At 30.2% G+C, this 13,747-nt stretch overlaps 1 protein-coding gene across 1 annotated transcript in view; it reads right to left on the bottom strand.

Moving 5' to 3' along the window:
• LOC123290847 (neuroligin-4, Y-linked) overlaps positions 1–11,941 on the bottom strand; it is a 623,005-nt gene extending 611,064 nt beyond the window's left edge. The window contains exons 1-2 of the mRNA XM_044871193.1: positions 11,420–11,941; positions 8,600–8,817 (exon numbers count right to left, since the gene is read on the bottom strand). Of these exons, the coding sequence (XP_044727128.1) occupies positions 8,600–8,817; positions 11,420–11,679 (478 nt within the window). The 5' untranslated portion in view covers positions 11,680–11,941. The remainder of the gene's footprint in view (positions 1–8,599; positions 8,818–11,419) is intronic.
• Positions 11,942–13,747: the final 1,806 nt, after the last annotated feature.

The following is a 13,747-nucleotide window of genomic DNA, read 5'->3' as shown; positions in this document are numbered from 1 at the left end:
CTTGCAGTACCCCACAATTGAATACCATATGTCCATATAGGTTTCAAAATGCTCTTATACACTAGCAACTTATTTTCGAGCGATAATTTAGAGTTACGATTTAGCAAACAAAAATATTTATTAAATTGAATATTTAGTTGTTTTCTTTTGGCCCATATATGCTGCTTATCGCCAACTTAAACGTTTATCCAGATGCATACCTAGATATTAGACATCTTCGTTTTGTGAAAGTATCACGCCATTTAAAGTAACTGGTAGACAGATTCCCCTGCGGAAGGTGGATGTGACTTGGACCGATTTATTTGTATTAGCACGAATATGCCACTTATGTAGCCACTGCTGAATTTGGTTTAGACTCAATTAAAGTTTAAAAAATTGCAATACAGTTTCTTCTTCTTGTTTATTACACATAAAGTAGATTTTTATTTAATGTCTATAAGAGCATTTATTTAAGTAATTTACCAACGAACACAATTGAATAAGAAAACTATTGGTCTGGCCCTAAAGGCTGTATTTATCACGGTTTACTCAATTTTGTATTTTCTTCATCTCGACATATTATATATTTTTTATTGAATACCAATCTTGGGTTTTGGTCATTTAAATAAATGTGGGTATGACATCTATATAAAATCTAAATAATATTCATATAAATTATGTGTATCAAATATTTATAAGAAAACATATTTTATGATATTGCCACGATCAACATTTAATTTCCGTATGTCTCGTATATAAGAGTGGCGTAACCACTGAACCAAATCGATTTTATAAATTTTTTATACGAATGATGTTATTCTTATTCTCAAATAAGATGTTGAAGGTACAACTTGAAGATGATGATACTGATGGCTATGATAATCCATGTACAGTTTGTTTCCTTCGATGAATGATAAGTGTACAACCTCACTTCCGCACTGCTTGCAGACTGCTGCATCAAACACTGCAATGCACTACGGAATTGAGGACGTAAACACACACAATACATTTTTACTTCTCAGTATAAACTTATGCTTGTAGTCACTAACAATCTTCAGAGTAGTCATTCCAATTTCTTCGAATAAATTCTATTTTTCTGTGTATGGTAAAAAAAAGCCAGCAACGAGCATCCTTTGTGTTGTTCGTTAATTCTTTCATCTACACTCGAACTCTTTCTTGCATTCATAACAATACAATAGAATTATTTTACACTTCATCTATTCTTAAAAGTTTAATTTTCTTTAGATAGGTTTTCTTTATATATACAGTATATATTTACTATAGGTATAGCTTTTTTGTACATTATGAAAATTGAGTTTCCTAGAGTGTAATTCAGTTTAAACAAGTGAAAACAAACAATTGATTGAGTTAATTCTTTAAATACCCTGTATAGAATGTGTTGAATGTCAGTACTTGCATAATTTTTTTTTATAAATTAAAAGAGTTTAAAAAACCAACACAGTTATGGCGTCCTTTCAGCCGCTACTTGATTTTCGCAAATTTTGAAAATTTTCGAAAGTATTTTTTACAATTTTTTTCGCTTTTCAAGATGTTTCACAAGTCTACTAGTTCAAGCTGCCTGAAAATTTGCAACTCCCCATCTTTTATAGTTTTGGAGAAAATGGACATCGGAAATTTGGTCCTAAAATGCACCCTCTCGGATAAACAATGGTGTTTAGGAGAAAATGTTTCAAACAGAAGTTTATTTAATAAGAAACATTTTTTACATTTAAACTTTTGTTTTATCCCTAACGATTTACGAGATAGGTCCTGGAAACCCAAAACTCAATTGATCTATGTTTCTTTTTTATGAACTTAACCTCACTTTTTTGTCCTGAATAAGCTATACAAATTTCAGCTTGATATCTCCTTTTGTTTTTTAGTTATCATGTTGACAGACAGACAGAGAGAAGGACGGACAGCCAGAAATGGATTAATTAGATGATTTTATGAACATCTATATCAAAATTTTGTTCTTAACTTCAATATTTTTAATCGTTACAAACTTGGGACTAAACTTAGTATACCTTTATATATATTTTATATATACAGGGTATAAAAATGTGTTTATTACTACTATATGCAATTTCTTAAAGAAGTAAATACTACTTTCCACTCTGACAAACTAAGCAACAAATTAATAAAATAAAACTATTATTTCATATTTATATAGCTTCCGCTCGGTTTGAAATTTAGATTTAAGACAGGCTATGGTTTAATTTAAAACTACTAATATACTAGGGAAATTATTTGAATTTATTATCAACCTGATATTTTGTTTGAAGAGAATTGAAAAAAATACACTCGAACCCGGACTTCTTGGATTCATGTCAAGCGCCCTACCAATTAGGCTATTCGAGTTCTAGACACGAATGCAATTTTTTCAACTGAATGAATTTTTTTAATTTGTTTATCCACTTATTTATTATTATTACTTATTGTTGTTGTTCACATTTAATCATGCACACAATATTTACATCATGGTCTGTTCGACTAATTTTGATATATAATATGTTACATACATTTGTAAAACTTCTTGGAATCCAAGAAGTCCGGGTTCGAGTCCTGGTCCGAGTGTATTTTTTTCAGTATTTTTTGTACCATTTTTTACCAGCTTCCAGGGAAACGGATCCAGGGCTTAAAAACTACTCCTTCCTTGTTACGCTCATGTTGGTTACAACATAAACAAGTTTTTAGAAAAATTTATTATTGACAGTAGTAATTTTGTGTCACAAGCAATAGAAAATATTGTTTGGATGATCTTAAAAATCTACGATAAAATGATAAAAATTGCTTTTAAAATCATATTTATTATTACACTCTAGAACTAGGTATGTTTGTAAATATAGAACATCGATCGCACTCCACATCATTCCACTAGTATCCATCCATTAGATACAATCGAACAGTACAAGAGTGTAATAAATCTATTACCATTGGCACACTTATACCTATATATCATTTGTTTTCGATTTAAAAATAAATTTACTTGAATCTTTTCGAGTTCATTAAAAATAATGACGTACATTTCAAATAGATTTATTTAAGTATGAAATATTACTAAATTTGGTAAAGTGAATGTAAAATCATATAATGTATCATATTACAGCAGATACTATTTTAAAGTTACCAAGAAAGTAGAACAAATACCTTTTATAAAACAATAAGAATCTATGACGTCTATGTTATAGGTAAGTACGATCACAGGCTGTGTCAAACAAAAACTAGAGATGTTGAAATTGTAGATACAAGGGTTCCTCGAACACAAAGACTTACAAATTAGAATGCGGATACTTGGATTCGGGCGTTTAAAATTTTACTTTGAAAGTTTGTAATTCTATATGTAGTATGTCTATGAGCTCATGCTGAAATTAAAAAAAAAAGTTTAAGCATCATGGTTACACGGGAAAATATGTATGTCAGACTCCTTGGTATCTCACCCCTGCACCATCAAGCATGTACGGTGTTGCCGGATACTAACTCTGCATAAGTATTCGAAGCGAATTACATAAATGCCGTACAGAAATAAACACGTAGGGTTCCGGATTAACAATTTTTTTTAACTTTCAGTACTTACCGGATTTCGCCGGATTTATTTCTGTGCGGCATTTACGTAATTCGCTTTGAATGCTTATGCTGAGTAGTATTCAACAACGCCGTACATATTTGATGATGCAGGGGTAAGATACTAAGGGATGTGTCATTCATATTCTCACCTGTATCGCGCAAAACTGACGCCGAGTTGCTTAAACTTACTTTTACATATAGGAGCAACTCTTACTACATGATTTCAGGTGGGTAATTTCACCCAAAAAATTTCAGCATAGTCTATAGGACATTATGTCTTTATGCATGAATCTGTTTTAGTCAAAACTTTTTGCGGGTCAATATTGGTTTGGACTGGCCACAAGAATTAAATTTGGAGGTTTTGTTTTTTTGTGAATAAACGTTTAATCGTTTAAGGTCTTATCAAGGTTAAAAAAACTTCAAAAAACAAGACTTAAAAATATCCGATTTATATGTATAAATACGAAGTCTACTTTTTTTCAGGAAAATGGTAATGAATTGTTCTAGAGTTGTTGTTTCCTATGTATGTCGTCGTTTCAAATAATTTTTGCTTGAAATATTCTTCGTGTTAAGATATTTAGTGTTTTATTTTTTGGGGAGCTTTTGATAAATTGATTAATTTTGATGAACACTTTGATTTATTATTTTTTGAAAACATTCTATTAGGTATATAGTGTGTTTAAAAACACCGAATGAAAATAAAAACCATAAATTCCATACTAAAATCTAAGACAAATAGTGATTTTCGGTCAGGTTTAACGATTAAGGCCTCGTTAACTGTCGATTTTAATTTCAAGAATTTCTCGATTAATATGAGGAATTTCACTACCAAGTAACGTTTGAGAGCTACACAGTTGGAATTTGGAAACCGTTTTTTGTAGCTTGACCTCAAATGCGAAATCCAATTTTCTAAAATCGAGTATAAGCTAATACTGTTTTATAGGTCAAAAAATCCCAGATAAAACTTTTTTCCATGAATCCATTTGCATAGACAGAGGGGTTCTAATTTAGATTCAGTAAATTGTGTACTACAAAAAAAAGGTACCCTTGGTAAAAAATCGCCTATCCTGATGATTTACTCGAAATTAGTAATTGGGACAATTGCAATCAGTTAAACAAAACAAATTGAACTACATTAAAAAATTACCTTTAATTGTCCTAGTTCTAGACCTCCTCTTCCTACCTAATTAAAGATATTTGCTTCCAATTTATTCTCACCAAGAGTATGTTTACGTAGGTACTATGTTCTGGGTTGCTAATAAACCTAATTTTTAAAATAAAAAAAAAAACGATGCCAAAATTTTAGAACCGCCTGGTTCCCAAAGGAAGCAACTCGGTATTAAGGCTAGTTAAATCGATTTATTTCGATCAATAATATATCTGGTAGAGCGTTACAGACCTTTTTGAGACACTTTGTATACAAACTTAAGAAACATTCTATATAATGACGAAACACAGGTACTTAAAACTCGTACAAGTTTATAATGAGGTGATGAAACGAAAACATTATTATATATGAATGCTGGTAGTAAGGCATAAAATACGAAAGTCTATGTGGTGGCTGGAATGTATATAAACTGAACTAGAAACTATTAAAAGTTAGTTTTTATAACTTTTTTATGAGAGGGGCGAAAGTCGTCTATGTAAGGAAAATTTTTATTGTTTTGAATCGAAGATTTAATAAACTAGTGTAAGACTTATAAATGTTAAAAGTTGTCCGTTGTTTCAGCCTATACACACAACTTCATTTTTTTTGGTATTTAGTGAGACAATAACTGATGATTGTTTAGATATTAAACACTGCTAAAATCACAAATAACCTTTTCGAGGCAATTTAAAAAAATTTTAATACGATAAATAAGAAAATTTCAAGTATTTGATAACCTGCTTTTTTTCCACTGCATTTTGATTCTTTTATCAGATCTTACCTTTTTACTGACTTGGCGTTTCAAAAACCACTAGCAAGTTGACCATTAGAACAAACTCAAAATATTTAAAAAATAATGATATTTAAAAAACATTAATTTAAGATATAAATCTTGGTCATTAAAGAGGGGGAAAAAATTTTCCAAGGAAATCCTCAAGAATCAATTTTTGAACGAAAAAAAAGCGCGTGAAATAAATTATATAATACATATAATAAAACTATATAATATATCCCAATGATTCTTTCGAAGTGAAAAAATCTAACGTTGGTAGATTTATTAACCCTAAATTTACCCTTACACTCATTCTTCTTACGTGGGGTGCTAAAAAAGTTCAACATGTGCTAACTGAAAACAGCTGAGGTTGAGTTGATATTACGATGGATGTCAGGGTGCGTAAAACTTGTTAATTTCAAGTCATCATAACTTTTGAAGGAGGAATGACCGATGTCTAATTTGAACGGCTTAGTGTTAAGGACAACTCTCACGCCATGTTACCTACTACCACTCCCTGCATTGGTAGAGTCTTTAATGAAAATTTGTCCAAACAAAAATTTTGGTTTTGTTAAATTACCATAAACGGTTTTTGTGAGACTTCACAAGTGTCTGCTACAACTTGATAGCTATATAACCACGATATAGCTTTGTCATCATTATGTAATTTTTGGTTTTTATTACTCGGAATAATGCCCACCTCCGTCATTTCATATATATAGCACATACAAAAAAGGAAATGAGGTTAGGTTAGGTTAGGACCCATTTTGATACCACCTTTCCTCTGATAATATCAGCTTTACAATTTTTTTGAAGGCTGAGTAAACCTCCTTTGTACGTATTAAATGTACTACACCAGCCCATCATAACTATATTCATTCAATTATTTTATGTTTTAAGGGCGAAAATTGTAGCCGCTACCCTATGTAAGAGTATACGCAATACGGTTGGTTAGGCTACAATCAGCTGAGCCACTAGGGTTGGCAGAGAGTGAATAAAGTCACGATAACATACGAATTGTTGAAATTATGGCATCGGATTCCTGCATCCTATTTTTTGCCTTAGACTTTGTAAGAATTGACGGATTTATTGTTTTCTTTCATCATATATGCTGTGTACCAATATTTAAAATGTGAGAAATGAAGAAATTAAATGGGTTAAATTTTTTTTGTTATATCTTCTTTCGCTACATTTTTTAAATTGTAAAAGGAGAAAACTTGTAGTATCGATTGTTGATAAAACACGTAAACTTAAACCATATGAATATTATTAGAAAATTTAAAATATATTTAAGCTAACTTATAAATAATTTAATAATTACAATAATTACTGTCGTACAAAAGCTTCATATAGAAGCGAACATGTTTTAAAATCAAAATGTTTTTACCTTTATTGTAGGATCGTTCATATTTCTCAAGAAAATATTATAATGCTCCATTTAGTTCAAATAAGTTGAAATTTTTATTTCAGCTATTTAAAGGGGATTTTCACTTTTTAAAGCTTTGCGCACCTCTACAGTCAGAATAAAATGATCTATAGAGTTGCAAACCAAAAAATGTAGATTGATTCAAGAAAGTGCAGGGGTGGTTGGAAATGTCAAGTAACCATTAAGTTAACCATTTTTAAGCTAAAATTATAAGTTTTTTGTGGTTTTTTATGTTTTGCGTAATTGAACTGATATCAGCAAAGTGGTGGTGTCATCCCCAGCCCCCTCCTTCCTGTCCCGATTTGTATGTAGATATTTTATATTATAAGAAACATGAGAAGACGAAAAACTCGATTCAAAAAAACCGTCGTATCATGAAAAACATGTATTGGCATCCCTGATACATTGACACCCCCGAAAAGCCACTTTATCGAATCGATTGAATTCACTTACAATTTTCACAAAAGTCTACTCTAGCGAAGTAAAGAACATAATCTGAAGTAAAGGGATTCGGATGGGGAATAAGATTTATGTTGATGATTTTGTTTTAAGTTTCCACCTTATATTTTGAAAACGGAATAGAAAATTATAATACGGAATAGAAAATTCGTGGTTGTATTTTTTAACCTGAAAATGCCTGTAATCAAGTACCATAAATTGAGGTCTGAGAAATTTTTTTAATCCATAATTGTTTTTTTGCGGTAAAGAACAAAAATCTGCTACAAAAAATTAACTAGCAGTTCAATTTAAAAAAAAAAAAACCTTATTTGACTGATTTTTCAATGCGTTCTCTATAAGGGTAAATGAAAGCTTTTTATAAAAATAATTCTGTATATATTTATTATATATCATTATTGGCCTAAAAATTATTCTTACATGCAATACTTTATATATACTTTCTAAAATTGATTTAAGCTCGCGCCAGTAAAAAGAAAATTGTTGTAATATTTTCCAGTTGTCAAGAACTTTCATTTTCTTGTTAAAATGATTATGAAATGCCAACACTAATGGCGTCAAATGTAAACGTTAGTATAATTAATTACCATAGTTGATATTAATTGAAAATTATGTATAAATTGCTACGACATTCGTTGATATAAATATATATTATAAAATTTATTTGAAAAAAATTCGTTATAACTAATGTAAGATGTTATTATGTGCAAATTATTAAAGTTGTCCTTTCTCAGTCTTTAAAAATTAGACTTTTGTTCAAAAAATGACGTTTTAAATTTTGATGCAAATATGGGTTAATTAGATTCTTCGAGAAAAATTATCGGGAATGCTAGTTCTTATTAATTGTAGTTAATCTATTCAATTTTACTTTTAGCAAAGAACGACGCCTATGTACCGAAAGTTTTACTCCTAATTTACAAAAATAATATTTGATATACAGGCTTCGTTATGCATTTGAATAATTGAAGCTTTGCTACAACTTAACTAGAAAAAAATTTCTTCACAGAATCAGAGCGAGAGATAGAGCTAAAATTGATTGAATTGTGTATTGCACAAAGGTACTTTTGAAATAACAAGTAAAAGACAAGAATATACAAAGAATGTTGGATAAATATTTTAAAAAGTTCGTTAATTTTGGCTCTTTGAATATCCAATGTCGTAGTCTATAATAAATACCTAGTTACAAACGATTTTAAAAGTTACATAAATGATTACGAAAATATTTATAAAAAACATTAAATTATGAACTTACCTGCTCGTGGAACATATAAATTTAGGTACAGACAATCTTCACTTTGATTAGCTAATAACGGTAACAGTTTTTCTAAATAAATTAAACGACCACGTGGATACTCTAATAATGCTTCAGTTCGATTTCCTATATCTGGAGGTTTTTGCGGGCACACAGCACTAAAACGGTCTGCTAAGCGAGCATTACGCCACATTGATGGTGTCACTGGTGGCATATATCTGTGGAAAATAATTATAAAGTTAATTAGTGTCCAAATTTACGAGCATTGTGTCCAAAATTAATATTTGGAACAAATATAACGTGGCAGGCAATTCAGAAATCGTAGTTGCCAGGATATATGGGTGAGTTTTATAATAAATTATTTAATACAGCAGTACCTCGATAATGTAAAAATTTCTTTAAATTAATACATTTTTTTGTTCCCTTAACGTCAGAGCATAAAATCTCTTTTGCTTAAAATAGACAGCTTCTATAACTTAAAATTATATTACATGAACATATCACAATATGTATAAAATAAACAATAAACAAAGAACATAATAAAAAATCTCTAAGTAAAAAATATGAACCATTAAAAACTACTTAACTTAAACCCTTAGTAACTTAAAAACTTGATAAATCAAATTATTTAACATTTCCCTTAGGTTTTAACTTATCGAGGTTCTACTGTAATAAACTTTTGCTTTTGATAATAATATTTAAAAAAAAAAAAAAAAAAAACGTCTTAAACGATCACAAAGCAGGTATAGAAAAATATTATACAATAATTATTTGGATAAAAATTGAAAGAGCTCATTTTCGTAAATTGAAAGAAAAGAACAAACGTGAAATAGTGTAATTCGAAATTCGTTCTAATTAAAGATAATTCAAAGAAATACAAACATACCAGGATTCAAACCTGAGTCACTTGGATTCATGCATGCCAAGCACCTTTGCAAACTGGACCGAATGTGTTCCAGGCACAATGAGTAATTTATGTAGCTCAACGAATTTTATTTTTTTTTTGTTGGTCAATTTTTACTTATTTATTTATTAATTATGTTTGCTAGCCTAATATTAGAAGTTATTATAAAATTAGTAAGTTAATCCTAAAGTAAAGTACGATAGACAATCTGATATATAGATATTATAAAATTTATTATGAATAAACTTTTTAAAGAGAAGTCGCTTTATGAATACTGGAGCCCAAAGGGGATTTGTACAAAAAAATGGAGTGCGTCAGATTAACATATGAAGCATTTCTTAGACCTTCCTTAGTAACTCCAACAAATATTAGCCCTTAATATGGGGGGACGCGCTTAGGGCATACGATCAGATTAGTAAAACAGAAATTGCGATAGGTGAATTTACTAGAGCGCGTCAGATTAAGATATGGTAGGTTGAATACATGCTATTTAAATGTAAATTTCAATAATCTGAAAAAATTTTGATCGCGCTCGAGTTACTACAGGTAACGCAACTTTACAAGCCTCTCATTTCCTTGTATTACGCTTAAATTATCAGATTATTGAAATGTACAGCTTTTTGTTTGTAATTAATCCACCATATCTTAAATTGACGCGCGCGTGTTAACTCACCTATCGCAATTTTTTTAATAATCTGATCGTCTGCCCAACGCCGGTCCTCCCATATTTGGGGCCAATATTTGGACGCGCTCGAGTTACTACACAAATCCCCTCTCGAGCTTCTCTATGTCCTAATGGAAATTAGGTTGGGTTTTTGCTTTAAAAAAATGATTAAAATATGAATTCGATTTTAAGTACGTTTTTTAATCGAGCCTCAATAAGGTATTTCGAGACCGTATATATGCCAATATACGTGTTAAATTGAAATAGATGAAGCTTCGGTTTTTACATCATAAAAAAAAAATTTCATATCGATTCTCTGTACGGTTTATGAGAGAATTGATATAAATTTTTTAAAATATATGTAATAGTCTAAGATACAGTTTTATTGATTGGTAAACAAACCTATGATAGCTCGTCAATCAAAAAATGATCATGGCTATTTGTAGTTAAATTAATTTTAATTAATTTTTCCCAAGAATGGTTTTTTGCAGGCATACTTACACCATTATTTCATTAAAATACCAATTTCGATTAGTTAACAGATCGATGTAAATTGTCTATATTAACTTATGAACAGATTTACTCTTATGTGTTAACCAATCGAAATTGGTATTAGGAGAAAGATAATTTAATTACGGAAATAATGGTATGGGTTTGCCTGCAATAAACCGTTCATGGAAAAAATTAATTTCATTAAAAATAGCTGTGAACACTTTTCGATAGACAAGCTTTAAAACGTATGTTTATAAATCAAAAAAATTGCAAAAAAAATATGTTTCATCTGATTATCAGATGGGTGAACATCGACCTTATACCGTCTCTTACACTTAATTAAAAATAGCCTTTAACACTTTTCGATAGTCAAGCTTTCATAGGCGTATTTATAAATCAATAAAATTTCATAAAAAATATGGCTCATTTGGTTATCAGATAGGTGAAGGCTGACCCTATACCTACTGTCCCCTGTACCATCAATAAAAATAAAAATTTATATATTTATTTCATTTTTACACGTACATTGGGTTTTGATATACCTTAAGAATCCATTATTTAAGATATTTCGGATATTTTGAGGGACATCTCGTACCGTCCAATATCCATCACTACATATGGAAATCTTATTTATGTACTAAAAAAACACGAATATTATAGTACAAATGGTTTTAAAGATATTTTAAAGATTCGGGCTAGGAATTATGAAAAGTGGCTTTATTTACAAATTAGTATAAGTCAATAAATGAAAATTTTTTACCTGAGACTTCCAAGGGGTGGTGTAGCGTATGGAACGCCAAGAAATGCTTCAACTGGAGGGTGACTATGTACAATAACACCACGTAATGGACCGTATTTAGTTCGAACAACACGAGTACTATATTTATGAACTAGAACTGAAGCAGAACCAACACATTCAACACCAAAAATAGCTGATATAATTAAAAAATATATTAACACCACTTGACCCGACCACATGTACCGTTGAAACAAACCCGTTGTATACCCGCCTGCACACATGACGTATGTCACCCAGGAACCACCAGCAGTGCTGATACTATACACACCACTGCACCACCGCACCTGGCGCCCACATTTCTTCTTCTGCGTATACCACCACGCAGCACGGCTTTCCTCATGACTATTCACCACTTTGTTGTTGATAATCACCCAGTCTAGGTATTTTAGACTGTTTGTTGTGAGCAAAATTTTGATTCGAATTTTTTATTTTCAAAACCATAATATTTTGTCCGTGATCATTATTTAACGTTTGAGAATAGTCTTGAACAATTGTCATTGAATGCATGTAGATTTTCGACATATCAACAAATATTTTCAAAAAATTTTGTAATTTTCATCTCAAACTTGATTCAATGGATTTTCTTTACTGGATCTGTAAAGGAAGAAAAAATATTTTAGTATATTAGAAAAGCAGGAGTAAAATTTCCAATATTTTAATGGAAAATACAAAAACATCCCACAGGATAGATAATATTTCTAGAATATTGCAGAAATATTATCCTGTAATATTTGTAGATTATTTAAATTAAGAATATTATTTTTTACATTTAAACTTTTGTTCTATCTCTAACGGTTTACAAGATGGGAGACCAATTGACCTATGTTGCTCATTTACGAACTCGACTTCAATTTTTCCGTCCTGAGTACGCTGTAAAAATTTCAGCTTGATAATTAGGTGATTTTATCAACACCTATACCAAAATTTTGTGCGTAGCATCAATATTTTTAAGCGTTAGAAACTTGGGACTAAACTTAGTATACCTTGCACATTACATATATGCATGGTGTATGCTGAACACTCTTAATCTTTATGTATTTTTGGTTAATATATAATATTATCTAACTAAAAATTATTATAAACAAAGTATTAAAATTTTAAAACTTTTATGACGTGATCTTGTTGAGTATATATACAGGTGTCTAGCTAAGTTGGTCACATATTGAAAACTTTTTTATTATAAGGTTTATGAAAAAATTTATTCTTTATAAACATCGAATATACAGGATGACCACAAATGGAGAAAGTTCGATAGAAATGTTAATGGTTGTTTAGAAATGTAGACCATTTTCTACAGATAATAAGGGAAACGGTTCAAGAAATCACTCCCGAGATATGTAGGGGGGTATTTAAACAATTTTGTAAAAGAACAGTTACATGTTTCGTACTCGAAGGTGGATACGTTAAGGCAAAAACGAATTCAAGATGGCATTTTTTTTCCAGACCTCATTCCGAATCCAACGAGCTAGTATTTTTACGACCATTATTTCATCAATACGAACTTGTTAACCAGACTATTATAGGTAGAATATATTATTATCCGATCGAAACATCGTTTTTATTTATTTGTAATTTGCTTATTGTTTTATATTTATTATTCATTGATTTATATACGATTGCATTTATTTTGTTAATGGCTGTATAGCAGATATACTGAAACCAATTATAATTTAAAAAAATTTTCTATTCCCACAAAATTCCCATTGATTTTGTTTGCCAGTTGCGTTTCCGATAAAAAAGATTAATGCATACCGGTAACTCCATACAATAATTAGAAATTTTTTTTCAATTTACTTCACATTTTTTAACTAAACAATTGCTACTATGCGTTATATTACATGAGTAGAAAGAATTAGATCCAATTCAGTGGCTGTACGAGTTAAAATACAATCGACTTTACTCGTTTAGCTACTGACTGGTTGCGGGTTCGAATCATCATTATAATCAATCAGGCAGCGGCAGTGTGTTTAATTATAATTATAATTTATGGGGCGGTAAATTGATCACACAGTCTTCGCTTGGACAAGAACGGGTATCTAACCGACTCCACCCACATCATAAAGTTGAGTGTATATATGGATGTAATATAAAATAAAATTAAATAAAGATTAAAAATAATGATGTAGGTGGCCTCTGTTATAGATGGATATCTGAAAAAAGGAGGTTAAACCCCATTACTATTATTATTTATAGAAAGAAATGCTCCAAATTGAAAAAAATAAATAATAAGAACTGATGAAACTTGGACATAACTTCTAATATTTTCTCATACACGGTACTAAAGATACA

Source organism: Chrysoperla carnea, chromosome 1 (genome assembly GCF_905475395.1).
Source record: "Chrysoperla carnea chromosome 1, inChrCarn1.1, whole genome shotgun sequence".
NCBI classification, from domain to species: Eukaryota; Metazoa; Arthropoda; class Insecta; order Neuroptera; family Chrysopidae; genus Chrysoperla; species Chrysoperla carnea.
Note: the sequence above shows the minus strand (reverse complement) of the source record. Positions and strands in the feature narration are given on the sequence as shown.